The sequence below is a fragment of the Dermochelys coriacea genome, chromosome 2 (genome assembly GCF_009764565.3).
Source record: "Dermochelys coriacea isolate rDerCor1 chromosome 2, rDerCor1.pri.v4, whole genome shotgun sequence".
NCBI lineage: Eukaryota > Metazoa > Chordata > Testudines > Dermochelyidae > Dermochelys > Dermochelys coriacea.
The window spans coordinates 236815199-236833916 of record NC_050069.1 but is presented as its reverse complement, the minus strand read 5'-3'; the positions used below and the strand labels follow the sequence as shown (position 1 = coordinate 236833916).

Sequence of the window (18718 nt, the reverse complement as noted above, 5' to 3'; positions counted from 1 at the left end):
GACAGGATGTGGACTATGCTAATGATACCCAGCTAAAGATCTCATTTTCTGAAAACATAAACATCCCAAAGCTTGTAAGAGATCAGCCCTTGGATGAAGAACAGTGGGCTCAATCAGACCAAAGTGACGCTGACTAGGAGAGAGAAATGTTTCAAAGAACTAGCTGAGATGCTGGTCTCCACTCCTATCAAAGGCAGCTGTCACCACTTTGTCAAAGTAGTGTAAAGCTTCAGGGTCCTGCTGGATTCATCAGTAACCATGGCTGACCAGGTAGCAACAACATTAAACACATTCTAATGTGGTGCAGAATTCCAGTAAGATCATTTGTAAATACTTCAGTCTAACATACACGCCACTCTAGTCAATGTTTTGTCTTTTGTTCTGTCACTTGATAATCTTCCCTACTTCGGGCATTAGCTGTCTCTCACTGTTCAGTTTTGACATGATTTAGCAGACAGAGCTGAGTCTAGCTGAATAAAAGTAGTTCTTACAAAGAGAACGTTCCAAAACTCAAGCTTCAACATGTTAATTCAGAGCAGTTTCAAGGTAGTTCAGAGTGATCCCAGAGAACTGAATTGGTAGGCCATTAAGTTTCAGCATATGCAGGTACCAGTGATCAGTGTTGTTGATATTCTTAAATATATCATTCTTCCCTTTGGTGTGTTTTGGGGATTTGTTTTTATAAAAACAGAATGAATTTTGCATATTCACATTCAAGGAATTAAATCCCGATTTCCTTAACAACTCACTTTGCACGGCAGAAATAACCAAGCATCCCCCTCAGTCCATTAAAAGATTAATGCAAAGCCTGGAGAGAAATAACTATCACAAAGTTGTACTTTGTCTGCTCCCGTTTCCATCCCAATGAGAAAATCAGTTCATTACCACTTGACTCTGGCACTCAACAAAATGAATGAAACAGTGAAACAAAAATAATCATGCAAACTTTGAAACAACATACTGAACTATTTATATCACATACATACTTACATACATGATATAATGTAATGAGCCAAGACTGAGATCTCTTTGTGGATCCATATCAGGATTGACCTGTTTAATTACCCACTGATAGGCTGACCTAGTGGATACCCCTACAAAGTGCAGGATGGCTTCAAACAGACATGGGAATGTCAGCCTTTCCTACCATTAAAAAGGGCCCCCTATTCTGTTGCTATTCCTTCTGCAGTGCTTGTAACTTTTTACTCAAGTGAACGTATACCACCACACTTGTACACCAACACAAATACGAAGTAAGAACCTGGATGTTTTGAACCTGGCAGTCTTGCAGTCTACCATCCAGTTCACTTGAGAGTTCAAACGCAATAATGCAATCAACCCATCCATGGTGCACATGTGCATCACTTACAAATTTGGGTGTTTTGTCCCAGTGGTTTCAGATATAATTAAAAACAGGAGAATGAGTTTCTCCTCTAAAGATTGTAAAAAAAGGGGGGGGAATATAACCAGAGGACAGGAAGTGATATAATATAAGTAACAAAGTCGGCTCATTAAGTAACGTTGTGAGAACCACTGAGAGAGATGTATAAATGGAATGTATTAGATGATTGAATTTATTTTTTTATTTTTTTCCACCAAATGCATCCGATGAAGTGAGCTGTAGCTCACGAAAGCTTATGCTCTAATAAATTTGTTAGTCTCTAAGGTGCCACAAGTACTCCTTTTCTTTTTGTGAATTTATTCAGACTCCTAGGGCCATGTCCACACTAGCACTTATGTCAGCAAAATTTAAGTCGCTCAGGGATGTGAAAAAAAACACACACACCCCAAGCGACACAAGTTTTTCCAGCATAAGTGCTTGTGCACATAGTATTGTGTCGGCAGCAGACACTCTCCCACCGATGTAGCTACTGTCGCTCACTGAGCTGTGCCACTGTAAGCGTCTAAGTGTAGACATGGCCCTAAGGTACTACTCATGACACATTCAGGCCATGGTTCCCTTGTATCTAGCTATTTTTTTTTTGGTAGCTTTAAAGAAATAAAAGCAATTGAGCATCTATGACTAAGACACTACAAGGGAAAACTTAACCAGTTTCAGGCTTTGTCTACACACAAAAAGTCCTGTTAGTTTAACTATACCAGCTTAGCTAAAGCAGTACAATCCCCTAGTGTGGACGCAGTTATACCTGTATAAAGGTGTTTTATATCCATATAGCTATTTCTATACAGGAAGTGGAATATGCCATGCCAGTAAAAGGCACCTATATACAATATAAATGTGTTCAAACTAGGGGTTGGACTGGTATAACTACTCTCTTAACTTAAATAGTACACCAGTACAAAATTTGTGTAGGCCTCAGTTAGCATCATGCAAGTGTGATCATGGGCTCACTGCCATTTAAATAGCGTGGATTCTGGGAAACAGTATATAAATTGATTAGCAGCTTTCCTGATATTCATCATCAAGTCTCTCCCCCTGTGGCAAAACAGGATAACGTATCAAGCATTCACCTCATGTGTTTTCAGGAAACCTGTAGAAGACATGTTTTGCACATCACACAAATGACCAGTTTCTCAGCCCCAACCATCTCTAATAACCATTTTTCACAAAATTATAGCTTGGATTTTCTAATACAGCTCAGGTAATATTAAGACAATTAAAAATGCAAAGAAGCAGCAACTAAAGCATCAACTCTGCACTAATACAAGGGAAAACAAATATTTATTTATTTCTTCACAGTCTGTGCACAAATATTGATGCCAGAAATCTTCATTCCCTGGTAGCAAGATTTCTTTTCATATTTTTAAAATTAATTTACAAGTCAAATATGATTCAAATAGATATGTTTTACAGGATCTTCAATATTATCACAAATGACAAACCAAAGGGCTAAAACTCCTTAAGTGATTATATAATCCTAGAGTTGCAGGCCATTGGGAATTTACTGTATAACCCTGACAAGGATAAAAAGGAGTCCTGCATTATTAATGCTATTTCTCTTTTTTTCCCCCTCTCTTTTTTTTAAAAAACTCAAGCAAAAGCACTTACTCTGAAAGCTGTTCACTGAAAAGATGTTGGGATGATAGAATCCAGCCTTGCAAATGCATTTGTAGGCTCCAAGAACAAATCCAAGGCCTTTAATTGGCATGCACTGTGAGAAAGAAGAAAGGAAGGAAAAGAACGTAATGCAGATGATCACACTCCTATAGACACACATGCATATTCAACTACAATAAAAACAAAATAAGCTATATCGATAGACCTTCTTGCAAGAACTATGTACTGATTTCAGTTTGTCATTATGTTTATTAGTTATTTTTCCCCAGTCATATTTCACCTATGTATTTTTTCTTGCCACTCAGATCCTGCAAATTGCAATGATGACAGTTACGCTCAAGCTCATTCAACTGATAGGCAGAAGTGACCAGCTGGCACATACGGTTTTCATCACTTTTGGAGTGTCGCTCCATACATATCCTTTTTCAATTCCCGTTCCACAGCCAAAAGTCACTTGTAAGAATAGATGGAGCCTTAAACCTCTCTGAGTGAAGAGAACAAAACAAACAGCTGGGTCTTTGTGTTGATGATCTATCAGAGATGCAGAAGCCAAATTCTCCAGTACAAAATTCATCACTCTAAACATAAGATCCACACCAATTTGAAATAATAACAGAATGAGTGGAATTACACAAGAAAAACTGTTTAATGAAAAATATCTAAGGAGTCTTTCATCAAAAGCAAAAATATTCTACCTATTTAAGTGGAGGTCGCTTAAGTGGAAGTCCTTACACTTCCTCTGAGCTCCCTCAATTCTCTGCCCTAGAACGTAAGAACAAGTGAAATGAGTTTGAATTCTAATCACACAAAAATTACCTTTCACTTAATCTGAACATCAGGACCACCTTGCCAAAATGATTGAAGCAGCATTAAATCCACTATCAGAAACTTTTCATACGATACACAACATTGTGTCCTTTCACAAACCCTGTTTCCTATACAAATAAAATATACCTCTACTTAAAAACCAGTCAATTCCACAATATTACCTTTGGGATGAATGGTTTAAGCAAAACCTACACATCAATGGGAGCTTTCTTCAGAATTAACTGAAGAGGTGGAGGGGGTTTAACAACTAGATCTTTCTTCCCAACCCTTGCTCAAGCAATTGAGTTAAACAGTTGTTAAAAACAAAACAAGAAACAACGTCTTAGGCCTGCCCTACACTTAAAAAGTTTTATCAACGTAACTATGTTGGTAACAAGTGTGATTTTTTTTTAATCGATACAGTTATGCCAGTAAGAGCCCCAGTGTACATGCAGTTAAACCAGAATTTATTCAGGCATAGTTTATTTCATTTTGCCAATTCAGAATAAGCACTTATACCACTACAAGCACTTTTCTACTGGTATAACTTTGCCTACATGTAGAGGAGTTTTGCCTCTAACTATGCCAGCATATATTAAAGGAGCAAAATGTTGAAGTATAGACAAGGCTTTGAACAGTCTAATAAAAAATCCCTGTTCTTCATCTCCTCAGGTTCCACTTTCTAGTACTAGTGATTTCATGATCCTGCTAAATCTCTCATTGTCCAAACAGTCTTCCAGGAAAAAAAACAGCAAACAAATATCAGAATTTCTAATGTAAAACACAAACAAAGAGAGGATGGGCTTATGATTAAGGCATTTGACTGGGACTCAGTATACCTGGGTTAAATTCCAGGCTCTGCCACCGAATTCCTGCATAAATCACTCCTGGGTAAGGTAACTCACTTCATAGCTCTGTGCTTCAGGTTCCCCATAGGTAAAATGGGGATGATACTGCCTTTCTCCCACCCTTTGTCTATCTTGGCAGACAGAAACCATTTCTTATCATGACAGGTTTCAGAGTAGCAGCCGTGTTAGTCTGTAATCGCAAAAAGAAAAGGAGTACCCGTGGCACCTTAGAGACTAACAAATTTATTAGAGCATAAGCTTTCGTGAGTACAGCTCACTTCATCGGATGCATTTGGTGGAAAAAGCAGAGGAGAGATTTATATATATACACACACACACACACACACACACACACACACACACACACACACACAGAACATGAAACAATGGGTTTATCATACACACTGTAAGGAGAGTGATCACTTAAAATAAGCCATCACCAGCAGCGGGGGGGGGGAAAGGAGGAAAACCTTTCATGGTGACAAGCAAGGTAGGCTAATTCCAGCAGTTAACAAGAATATCAGAGGAACAGTGGGGGGGGGAGGGAGAAATACCATGGGGAAATAGTTTTACTTTGTGTAATGACTCATCCATTCCCAGTCTCTATTCAAGCCTAAATTAATTGTATCCAGTTTGCAAATTAATTCCAATTCAGCAGTCTCTCCTTGGAGTCTGTTTTTGAAGCTTTTTTGTTGAAGTATAGCCACTCTTAGGTCTGTGATCGAGTGACCAGAGAGATTGAAGTGTTCTCCAACTGGTTTCTGAATGTTATAATTCTTGACGTCTGATTTGTGTCCATTCATTCTTTTACGTAGAGACTGTCCAGTTTGGCCAATGTACATGGCAGAGGGGCATTGCTGGCACATGATGGCATATATCACATTGGTAGATGCGCAGGTGAACGAGCCTCTGATAGTGTGGCTGATGTGATTAGGCCCTATGATGGTATCCCCTGAATAGATATGTGGACAGAGTTGGCAACGGGCTTTGTTGCAAGGATAGGTTCCTGGGTTAGTGGTTCTGATGTGTGGTGTGTGGTTGCTGGTGAGTATTTGCTTCAGATTGGGGGGCTGTCTGTAAGCAAGGACTGGTCTGTCTCCCAAGATCTGTGAGAGTGATGGGTCGTCCTTCAGGATAGGTTGTAGATCCTTGATGATGCGTTGGAGAGGTTTTAGTTGGGGGCTGAAGGTGATGGCTAGTGGCGTTCTGTTGTTTTCTTTGTTGGGCCTGTCCTGTAGTAGGTGACTTCTGGGTACTCTTCTGGCTCTGTCAATCTGTTTCTTCACTTCAGCAGGTGGGTATTGTAGTTGTAGGAATGCATGATAGAGATCTTGTAGGTGTTTGTCTCTGTCTGAGGGGTTGGAGCAAATGCGGTTATATCGTAGCACTTGGCTGTAGACAATGGATCGAGTGGTATGATCTGGATGAAAGCTAGAGGCATGTAGGTAGGAATAGCGGTCAGTAGGTTTCCGATATAGGGTGGTGTTTATGTGACCATCGCTTATTAGCACCGTAGTGTCCAGGAAGTGGATCTCTTGTGTGGACTCGTCCAGGCTGAGGTTGATGGTGGGATGGAAATTGTTGAAATCATGGTGGAATTCCTCAAGAGCTTCTTTTCCATGGGTCCAGATGATGAAGATGTCATCAATGTAGCGCAAATAGAGTAGGGGCATTAGGGGACGAGAGCTGAGGAAGCGTTGTTCTAAGTCAGCCATAAAAATGTTGGCATACTGTGGGGCCATGCGGGTACCCATCGCAGTGCCGCTGATTTGAAGGTATACATTGTCACCAAATGTGAAATAGTTATGGGTCAGGACAAAGTCACAAAGTTCAGCCACCAGGTTAGCCGTGACAGTATCGGGGATACTGTTCCTGATGGCTTGTAGCCCATCTTTGTGTGGAATGTTGGTGTAGAGGGCTTCTACATCCATAGTGGCTAGGATGGTGTTTTTAGGAAGATCACCAATGGACTGTAGTTTCCTCAGGAAGTCAGTGGTGTCTCGAAGATAGCTGGGAGTGCTGGTAACGAAGGGCCTGAGGAGGGAGTCTACATAGCCAGACAATCCTGCTGTCAGGGTGCCAATGCCTGAGATGATGGGGCGTCCAGGATTTCCATGTTTATGGATCTTGGGTAGCAGATAGAATACCCCAGGTCGGGGCTCCAGGGGTGTGTCTGTGCGGATTTGTTCTTGTGCTTTTTCAGGGAGTTTCTTGAGCAAATGCTGTAGTTTCTTTTGGTAACTCTCAGTGGGATCAGAGGGTAATGGCTTGTAGAAAGTGGTGTCAGAGAGCTGCCTAGTAGCCTCTTGTTCATACTCCGACCTATTCATGATGACGACAGCACCTCCTTTGTCAGCCTTTTTGATTATGATGTCAGAGTTGTTTCTGAGGCTGTGGATGGCACTGTGTTCTGCATGGCTGTGTGTATGCAGAGCCTAGCATGATGGAGCCCCAATCTCGGTTCAGTCCTCTAAGTGCTACTATAATACAAGTAATAAATAATAAACAGAAAATGGATATATAAATATATTGTGAAAAACCATCCAGCCCTTTAATAAACACAAGAGGAAAAAAGGTCACAAATCCATTGTTTCCTTTGCATTTCACCTTCATCCTACAGCTATTCAGACTGCTTGTTGATGCAGCAGAGAGAGAAATAAAGATCAAAGTGGTATGGGAATGAGAGTCCAAAGGCACCAAAAAAATCAAGTTTGCTAATTAGCAGCTGCTAATTCTTTTGATAAGGAAAAGAATGTTAACAGCAATCAGTCTAGATTAAGTGGATCTGAAGGTGCAAAAAATCAACATTTTTAATATGAGCAGCTCTGGTAAACTCTCTTTGCCCCCTTAACAATGGACAAAATAGCAATTAAAGGGGTAAGAGAGTTTATAAATGGTGACATATCACGCATCTTTCAGTGTTCATATTCCAGGAAATACTTCGCAGGCAAGAGTTCTGTGATCACTCTTTTTCTTCATTATAATAGGTTACATGTTGTTATAGATGATATATTTTTCCTTTGAAGTTGAGCAAAATCTAGATTCTATTGGATTTCGTGAATATTTCATTGTTCCTAATTCCACAGCCATAGAGTATCCACATTGCATGAATATTTTATATCAAAATGTGACACAGCCTTATATAGCTCTGTGTTAAAATTTTCCTGAAAACCCCAAAAAAGATGAAATAGTCTTCTATTCATTGTATTTTTACACTTCAGTTTAAATTGCTAGAAGAGGAGAATTGAAAAATATCACAAGAGTTATGTCTCCCCTTTAGTAGGAATATTATGAATATTTAAAAATCTTGGACCAAATGCTACCTCTTGTACACCCATGCACTCCCTTTAATATTTCACAAGTATAAGAGGGCAGAATTTTGGGCTTCAATTTTTTTAATTTGGAAGGAGAGCTGGATCATTTCAGGAAAAAAAGTAGCTACAAAATCTAATTTTAGAATACTCAGAGACTAACACAATTTCATGGAAACTCAATTATTTATAGTATGAATTTTCTACTAAACAATTTTGGTTAGGCCAACATCAGGAGTAAATATCAGAGGTAGTAAAAAATGGGAGAAATATTTTTAAAGAAAATATTTCCCTTTTCTAAAATGTCGACATTTCAAAAGTTGAAAAATATTGACCAGCTATAGTGAAACATTATCGTGGAAAAGGTGGTGAATGAATTAAATGAATACAACTTGATTAAAATAAAAGCCTTTGACATGGAAAAAGAAGAGGCTTTGTGTTTGTTCCTGATCCTTGACTGGGGCTCCTACGTGTAATGATAATAAAAAATAAACAACAACAACAAAAAGGTCTAACAGCTGCACCCAGGTCAGTCTCATTAAACATGTGTGCAAGAAAGGAACTGGAACATTCACAGTCACTTTGTTAAACCTACTGACTTGAATAAATGGGTCATTTTTAATATGTGCTGCGTATGGTCCTACTGTTTGCACGTTAGAATCTCAGACAAGTGGACTCTAGCTGTATGCTGTTTCTGGCTAGACACCTTGCTGAGGGAAATGACTGATGTCTGACACTCAAAAAACACGAGATCTTTAGCGTGTTTGGGGTAAGACTAGCACCTACAGGAACAGCAATTGAAACAGGGCCTCAGAGAAAGAGCAAACTGAAAAGCATTTGGTTGGAGCTTTTGAAGAGTGGTGTTTTGCTGGACCTTTCCACCACCCAGTGGAAGTCCTTCCATTAACTTCAAAATGGCAGTTGAATCAGGCCTCAAGTCCACAATGCAGCAAACACTTAAAGTTCATAACGTTACTCATGTAAGTAACCCCAGTGAGTTGATTGAGGTCAATGAGGTTCCACCCTGGTGTAGTGGGCTGCTCACACAATTCTGACCGCAGAATCAGGTCATATAGCTTAAGTGGCGCATAGGCCTTGTACAAGCTCTCTGCAAGGGGTATATTTCACCCTTAAACAAGACCTAATTTTTTTTCTTTTTATGAATCAGTTTTAGCTTTAAAAAAAAAAAGATTTTATGTAAGTATTTCTACTATTAACTAACTCTCTCTCCATATATAGAACAAATTTCAGAAAACTATCCCAAATACCTTTGCTAACTTACTCTGGATCCAATCAATCCATACAAAAGTTAGCATTGCAAAATAGAAGTGTTCGACATGTTCACATAAAAAATAAAATAAAAAGCAAACATGAAATCACCTGGATTCAATTTTTCTGAAAAACTCAAAAACCAAAGCTGGATGAATACTGCAAAACATTAGGTTGTATTTTTCTTTTTCCGGTAACTGTGATCGCTCACTCTTGGGTTCACATTCCACAAATGGTCTAGTAAATTGACAGGAAAAGTTTGCCAAACCCACACATTTTAATCAAATATTCCAGGATATTCACAAAAAGTAAATTTTGAACTCTTTGCTGTTTTCATTGGAAACCCAATTAAGAATTACATTCAACCAATCAGAAATATATTATGATATAAATATATTATGTGACCAATGTATCTAATCAAAACAGCTCAGATTTTGAATACTGGAGATGCACAATCAACTGTTCATGAAACAGTGACAGCATTTTTCACGGGATTATTCAGCAAACAGCTTCTCACTACTAAAATTCAAGAAAACACAATCAGTTCATGGACAATTTGCAAAATAGAGAAAAAGGCTAACTTTGTCAAATAAATTCTTAGATTCACAGATTTTTAAAGGCCGGAAGTGACTATGAGATCATCTAGTCTGACTTCCTTTATAACACAGGCCATAGAATTTCATCCAGTTACCTCTGTTTTGAGCCTAATAACTTGTATTTGACTAAAGCATATCTTCTAGAAAGGCATCCAGTCTTGATTTGAAGACATCAAGCTATGGAGATTCCACCACCTCCCTTGGTAATTTGTTCCAATGTCAGTCACTCTCACTGTTAAAAATGTGTGTCATATCTCTAATTTGAATTTGTCTGGCTTCAACTTCCAGCCATTGGTTCTCGTAAATTACTTTCTCAAAAATCAAACTAGGTTTGTCAAAAGGTTTGCTAATAAGGAGATACTGGTCATCTGCATAGCTAACAAAATATGCTTATTTCAGAAATCCATGCCATGGTTTGCAAACTTTATGTTTTCAGCTTTAGACTATTTGTGCAATATGATGACTCAAAAATGTATTCCATTAACCTATAAATTATGTATTCAATCCCAAAGAATGAAGCATCCAACTGTATATTTGCAATGATCTGATCATGTTACATTTACCAACACAGTGAATATTGTATTTATCTTTAAATGATTTATGGTTGAATAACCTCTGAATCAATATAATCACAATATCAAAACCAGGAAAAAGAAGTTAAATAGATGTGAAGTTTTTTCCTGCATTTTGTCATAAATAACATAGTTGGAAAAATCTAAGGTCATAATAACTGAAGAATTGAGATGTTCAGGACTAAGTTAATTGACTGGTGACAAATGATGCAGAAATCGCTCATCAGGTATGAGTGGGTCAGAAATCAAGTGTAAGTGACAAAATAGTGTAACTGTACTAATCTGGCATTCAGTGGGTATACAAAACAGGTGTTACTTACACAAGGAAGTGAAAGGAGAGTATGGGGGAGGGGAAGCAATTAACATGATATAATATAAGGTAGGTGGTATTACATCTCACATGTAACTTAAACAGTTGATTAAGTCATCAAGTAAATTTGGCCTGTACTGTTTTAAAATAAAGAGGTTAAAAATATGAATTCAGCACCACAGTAATATGACTCAAAAATGCAACCAGCCTGACTCAGGTATTTTAAATGTTTGAAGATACAGGAAAGGCTATCAAATTCTGTATTTCCACATACATGGCTTGATGAAACAAGTCAAGCTGTCTCTGCATAATAAGGTTAACTCCTTCCTTAGAGAATGAAATGAGAGAATAAGACACAATAGAAGAGTTTAACAAATCCAGAACAGCACACATTTCTTTGCTCAGTTTAGGTGAAGCAGTTAAGGAATTTCTTGAACATATCACAAGGATAAATGTTTAGCATTTACTTTTTAAAGGCAGATAAATGTCTTTTTTCTCTGCACTGTGATAGCAGAGACTAGCTATTATGTTCTGAGAGACTGAGAACTCCCTTCTAATTCTGGTGTTCTCATTTATTCAAGCATGTTCAGTCATAAAAATAAAATAAAATAAAATAAAATACAATAAAATAAAAGTGTGAAATCCTGAAATCCTGGCATCACTGAAGCATACAGGCATTTCATCATTGATTTCAATGAGGCAGGATTTCACCTGTCATACTTTCTTCTATTTATCCCCTAACAGCCAGATTCTAGCCTGAAATGAATTTCCACTGAAGTCAATGCAAACCACATGAATGCATCTATTAGAATTCTTTAAGGGGATCAACAAACACATAGACAAGTGTGAGCCAGTGGATATAGTGTATCTGGACTTTCAGAAAGCCTTTGAAAATGTCCCTCACCAAAGACTCTTAAGCAAAGTAACCAGTCATGGGGATAAGAGGGAAGACTCTCTCAAGGATCAGTAAATGGTTAAAAGACAGGAAGCAAAGTATAGGAATAAATGGTCTGTTTTCAGAATGGAGAGTGGTAAATAGTGGTGTCCCCAAAAGGTCTGTACTTGGAGCAGTTCTGTTCAATATAGTCAGAAATGATCTGGAAAATGAGATAAACAGAGAGGTGGCAAAGTTGGCAGACAATACTAAATTACTTGAGAGAGTTAAATCCAAAGCAGACTGCAAAGTGTTACAAAGGGATCTCTCAAAACCGGGTGACTGGGCAACAAAATGGCAGATGAAATTCCATGTTAATAAATGCAAAGTAATGCACATTGGAACACAATCCCAGCTGTACATATAAAATGATGGGTTCTATATTATCTGTTACCACTCAGGAAAGTGATCTTGGAGTCATCGTGGATAATTCTCTGAAAAAGTCTGCTCAGTGTGCAGTGGCCGTCAAATAAGCTAACAGAATGTTAAGAGCCATTAGGAAAGGGATAGCTAATTAGACAGTAAATATCAATGTCACCGTATAAAGCCATGGTATGCCCACATCTTGAATACTGTGTGCAGTTGTTGTTGCCCATCTCTAAAAAGATACATTAGAAATGGAAAAGGTACAGAGAAGGGCACCAAAAATGATGAGGGGTATGGAACAGCTTCCATATGAGGAAAGATTTAAAAGACTGGGACTGTTCAGCTTGGAAAAGAGATGACTAAGGCCAAGGGAGGGATATGACAGAAGTCTGTAGTATCATGAATAGTATGGAGAAAACGTGTTATTTATCTCTTCACATAAGACAAGAACCAGGAGTCACCTGATGAAATTAACAGATAGCAGGTTTAAAACAAACAAGAGGAAGTACATTTTTACATAACACACAGTCAACCTATAGGACTCTTTACCAGGGGATGCTGTGAAGGCCAAAAGTATAACTGGATTCAAAAAAGAATTACATAAGTCCATGAAGGTTAGATCCATTAATGGTTATTAGCCAAGATGGGTCATAGATGCAACCCTGTGATTTAGGTGTCCCCAAGCCTCTGACTGCCAGATGCTGGGACTGGACAACAGATCACTTGATGATTGCCCTGTTCTGTTCATTCCCTTTGAAGCATCTGGCACTGGCCACAGTTGGATGACAGGATACTAGGCTAGATTGACCATTGGTCTGACCCAGCATGGCCATTCTTATATTCATCCACAAGCTAAATGCATGCATTTGAGAGTCAATAGAATGACATTGATTCACACCGCTGAGGATATGGCACACTGATCTTGTTACTCACAGCAAATACATTTTTCCTCAAATATATTAGGTCAGTTCAAGAAGAGGTTCCTGATGAGGAAAAACTCCATCATGGAGCAGACTCTTTCTTTCTGCTCTTTGTGGACTCCAAGAGAATGAACAATTTATTCTTCATCTGGCTATCTCCAGGATGGTGAGAAGTCTTCCCCCAGGAGCCTCCTTGCCAAATCTCCGCCACTGCAAATTCTGTTGGCACGCCCCATCTCCAGTGTATCTTGTTTTAGATTCATAGATTTTTTTTTATGAATTTCAGAAAAGTTACAGTTTGGGATTTCTGTAGCCTTTCTTCCTGAGAGTGAAGTAACTCATTATCCTGTACATCATCTACACAAAATGGTAGTCACAAAAGATTACAGTTCTGTTGGATCAGACAGCTTCTTATATTGTTGAATTATGTCAGTCTTGTATTCATTAACATAAGAGTCTGTAATGATCATAGAATCATAGAATCATAGAATATCAGGGTTGGAAGGGACCCCAGAAGGTCATCTAGTCCAACCCCCTGCTCAAAGCAGGACCAAGTCCCAGTTAAATCATCCTAGCCAGGGCTTTGTCAAGCCTGACCTTAAAAACCTCTAAGGAAGGAGATTCTACCACCTCCCTAGGTAACGCATTCCAGTGTTTCACCACCCTCTTAGTGAAAAAGTTTTTCCTAATATCCAATCTAAACCTCCCCCATTGCAACTTGAGACCATTACTCCTCGTTCTGTCATCTGCTACCATTGAGAACAGTCTAGAGCCATCCTCTTTGAAACCCCCTTTCAGGTAGTTGAAAGCAGCTATCAAATCCCCCCTCATTCTTCTCTTCTGCAGACTAAACAATCCCAGCTCCCTCAGCCTCTCCTCATAAGTCATGTGCTCTAGACCCCTAATCATTTTTGTTGCCCTTCGCTGTACTCTTTCCAATTTATCCACATCCTTCTTGTAGTGTGGGGCCCAAAACTGGACACAGTACTCCAGATGAGGCCTCACCAGTGTCGAATAGAGGGGAACGATCACGTCCCTCGATCTGCTCGCTATGCCCCTACTTATACATCCCAAAATGCCATTGGCCTTCTTGGCAACAAGGGCACACTGCTGACTCATATCCAGCTTCTCGTCCACTGTCACCCCTAGGTCCTTTTCCGCAGAACTGCTGCCGAGCCATTCGGTCCCTAGTCTGTAGCGGTGCATTGGATTCTTCCATCCTAAGTGCAGGACCCTGCACTTATCCTTATTGAACCTCATTAGATTTCTTTTGGCCCAATCCTCCAATTTGTCTAGGTCCTTCTGTATCCTATCCCTCCCCTCCAGCGTATCTACCACTCCTCCCAGTTTAGTATCATCCGCAAATTTGCTGAGAGTGCAATCCACACCATCCTCCAGATCATTTATGAAGATATTGAACAAAACGGGCCCCAGGACCGACCCCTGGGGCACTCCACTTGACACCGGCTGCCAACTAGACATGGAGCCATTGATCACTACCCGTTGAGCCCGACAATCTAGCCAGCTTTCTACCCACCTTATAGTGCATTCATCCGGCCCATACTTCCTTAACTTGCTGACAAGAATGCTGTGGGAGACCGTGTCAAAAGCTTTGCTAAAGTCAAGAAACAATACATCCACTGCTTTCCCTTCATCCACAGAACCAGTAATCTCATCCTAAAAGGCGATTAGATTAGTCAGGCATGACCTTCCCTTGGTGAATCCATGCTGACTGTTCCTGATCACTTTCCTCTCCTCTAAGTGCTTCAGGATTGATTCTTTGAGGACCTGCTCCATGATTTTTCCAGGGACTGAGGTGAGGCTGACTGGCCTGTAATTCCCAGGATCCTCCTTCTTCCCTTTTTTAAAGATGGGCACTACATTAGCCTTTTTTCAGTCATCCGGGACTTCCCCCGTTCGCCACGAGTTTTCAAAGATAATGGCCAAGGGCTCTGCAATCACAGCCGCCAATTCCTTCAGCACTCTCGGATGCAATTCGTCCGGCCCCATGGACTTGTGCACGTCCAGCTTTTCTAAATAGTCCCTAACCACCTCTATCTCTACAGAGGGCTGGCCATCTCTTCCCCATTTTGTGATGCCCAGCACAGCAGTCTGGGAGCTGACCTTGTTAGTGAAAACAGAGGCAAAAAAAGCATTGAGTACATTAGCTTTTTCCACATCCTCTGTCACTAGCTTGCCTCCCTCATTCAGTAAGGGGCCCACACTTTCCTTGGCTTTCTTCTTGTTGCCAACATACCTGAAGAAACCCTTCTTGTTACTCTTGACATCTCTTGCTAGCTGCAGCTCCAGGTGCGATTTGGCCCTCCTGATATCTTTCCTACATGCCCGAGCAATATTTTTATACTCTTCCCTGGTCATATGTCCAACCTTCCACTTCTTGTAAGCTTCTTTTTTATGTTTAAGATCCGCTAGGATTTCACCATTAAGCCAAGCTGGTCGCCTGCCATATTTACTATTCTTTCGACTCATCGGGATGGTTTGTCCCTGTAACCTCAACAGGGATTCCTTGAAATACAGCCAGCTCTCCTGGACTCCCTTCCCTTTCATGTTAGTCCCCCAGGGGATCCTGGCCATCTGTTCCCTGAGGGAGTCAAAGTCTGCTTTCCTGAAGTCCAGGGTCCGTATCCTGCTGCTTACCTTTCTTCCCTGCGTCAGGATCCTGAACTCAACCAACTCATGGTCACTGCCTCCCAGATTCCCATCCACTTTTGCTTCCCCCACTAATTCTACCCGGTTTGTGAGCAGCAGGTCAAGAAAAGCGCTCCCCCTAGTTGGCTCCCCTAGCACTTGCACCAGGAAATTGTCCCCTACGCTTTCCAAAAACTTCCTGGATTGTCTATGCACCGCTGTATTGCTCTCCCAGCAGATATCAGGAAAATTAAAGTCACCCATGAGAATCAGGGCATGCGATCTAGTAGCTTCCGTGAGTTGCCGGAAGAAAGCCTCATCCACCTCATCCCCCTGGTCCGGTGGTCTATAGCAGACTCCCACCATGACATCACTCTTGTTGCACACACTTCTAAACTTAATCCAGAGACACTCAGGTTTTTCCACAGTTTCGTACCGGAGCTCTGAGCAGTCATACTGCTCCCTTACATACAGTGCTACTCCCCCACCTTTTCTGCCCTGCCTGTCCTTCCTGAACAGTTTATAACCATCCATGACTGTACTCCAGTCATGTGAGTTATCCCACCAAGTCTCTGTTATTCCAATCACGTCATAATTCCTTGACATCACCAGGACCTCCAGTTCTCCCTGCTTGTTTCCAAGGCTTTGTGCATTTGTATATAAGCACTTGAGATAACCTGTTGATCGCCCCTCATTCCCAGTATGAGGCAGGAGCCCTCCCCTCACAGACATTCCTGCCTGTGCTTCCTCCCGGTATCCCGCTTTCCCACTTACCTCAGGGCTTTGGTCTCCTTCCCCCGGTGAACCTAGTTTAAAGCCCTCCTCACTAGGTTAGCCAGCCTGCTGGCAAAGATGTTCTTCCCTCTCTGATGCTACACTGCACAGAGATGCAGCGCCATAATATAGACTGTTTTGTAAGCAGCATTGATAATCTTATATAACCACTGTATAGTTTATTAGTTTAACTAAAGAAGTTTTTAAATGATCATATCTGCCATGCTTGACATGACTGTCACTGACTTTGACCACCAGGCCTCTCAGTTTTATCATGAATTAGTTTATTGTAACAAGTAAGAGAAATGCTGCTCACCAAATGAAAGCATTACCATTCATAGTGGAAGTGATTAATATGACTTTAATTTTAATGATGTTGATCTTTAAATATTCAGGGTAAATAGGACTAATCCCGAGATGGGATATTAGATGGATGGGATCTGAGTTACCCAGGAAAGAATTTTCTGTAGTATCTGGCTGGTGAATCTTGCCCATATGCTCAGGGTTTAGCTGATCGCCATATTTGGGGTCGGGAAGGAATTTTCCTCCAGGGCAGATTGGAGAGGCCCTGGAGGTTTTTCGCCTCCCTCTGTAGCATGTGGCATGGGTGACTTGAGGGAGGCTTCTCTGCTCCTTGAAGTCTTTAAACCATGATTTGAGGACTTCAATAGCTCAGACATAGGTGAGGTTTTTCGTAGGAGTGGGTGGGAGAGATTCTGTGGCCTGCGCTGTGCAGGAGGTCGGACTAGATGATCAGAATGGTCCCTTCTGACCTTAGTATTTATGAATCTATGACTTAACGTAATGACACCATCAGTGACATTTAAAACAATACCCCAGAAATAGATCAGACCTTAAAACTTCCTTAAACCACTCCAAAATTCAAACACCAGAAAGTAGCAGTTAACCTGAAGAGTCTCCAAGCACAGAATGACTGGATTAATATGCCAGGGACACACATACTTTGTCCAATTGGTGGCCGCTGTCGCAACTTTCCCATGAGTAAGGGGCAACACCTAACTAACAAAGTGGAGTGGATTGCTGGTACCCTCTCCTTTAGTATGAAATTTTCCACTCACTCTGTGTGCCTTTACTCCCCTGCAGAGGCTACGCATATTATGGGTAGCAGTACAAAGGTGGAATGAGAAGTCTCTGCAAGGCTGCAACTTCCCCTCCCATACAAGTAGGCAGGAACTGTGTGGGCAGAGGTGAGAGAGTAGTAGAAGGTTTGCCTTTGTTTCCCCCACCCCAAATGCCCCAGGCAGTGCAGCTGGGAAATGCAAATGGGGGTGGTGGGAAAGAGTCTATGCCAAGTAGAGAGTTGGTGTAGCTTACTTCCCTTGAGGCAAGGGGAGAACCTGGGACCATATTGGGTATGTCTACACACCTGTTGGGAGTCTCGCAGCCCATGCCAACAGACTCAAGTTAGCAGGGCTCAGACTAATGTGGTAAAAATAGCTGTGTAGACATTGCTTTCACATTCGGGCTTGGGCTGTACCTTGGGCTCTGATGCCCACCCACCCCCACATCCTTGTGCTTGATCCAGCCCAAGCCAGAACACCCATTTTGCTATATTTAGAACACTAGCACAAGCTTTGCTAACACACTTCTGTAGACCTGGGCTGCAAGACTCACTCCCAGCAGCTGTACAGAAATATCCATTGTGACTCTGAGTCACAATGTCATCCCTGCTCTGTTTCTGCAGCAGTACAGCTACTCAGAATTAGTTGCAAAACCACAATTTAGCCTTTAGTAAGAAGATTCAGCAATGCAAGCCTTTGTGGGACTCACTTGTGGGCCACCAGCTGTGTACTAGCCATCCCATAATCTGCAGAATGTTACCCTGTGGCTCATGGGAAAGAAACATGTCATTGTTAGGCATGGAGAGCTTTGCTGTTCTACACTTTACTTAGCATTTATAGCTTAAGTGGAGTTTTACAAAGAATTTTAAAATACCAATTTAAAACAATGTTTTCCAACAGCAATTTAACTCTGTAATCATAACCAATTGTTTAAATTCTAAGTAAGACAAAGCATGCTGAATGGCCTGACAGTATTTTAGTTAAGCAAAGCTATGAACCTGAAAAATGTTCATCTCACATGAGCAACTCTTGACTCAAACTCTCACCAAAAATTGTACACTGCTTTTTATAAAATATTTTCATCTCATCATCAGGCATATTATCAGGTTAAATGCTGATGGCAAAGAACACTCAGGTTGCTCACTTGATTAAATAATTATTATTTCAAAAAGCATGCATGTGATTTTATTAAAGTTATAATCGCTGGTATTTTATTAATTTTAACAGTAAGTCAAAACACATAAAACTCAGAAGACAAAGC

At 40.6% G+C, this 18718-nt stretch overlaps 1 protein-coding gene across 1 annotated transcript in view; it reads right to left on the bottom strand.

Moving 5' to 3' along the window:
* Positions 1-18718, bottom strand: part of GPR158 (G protein-coupled receptor 158) — a 329341-nt gene that overhangs the window by 163655 nt on the left and 146968 nt on the right. The window contains exon 3 of the mRNA XM_038393446.2: positions 3011-3113. Coding sequence (XP_038249374.1) covers positions 3011-3113 — 103 coding nt within the window. The remainder of the gene's footprint in view (positions 1-3010; positions 3114-18718) is intronic.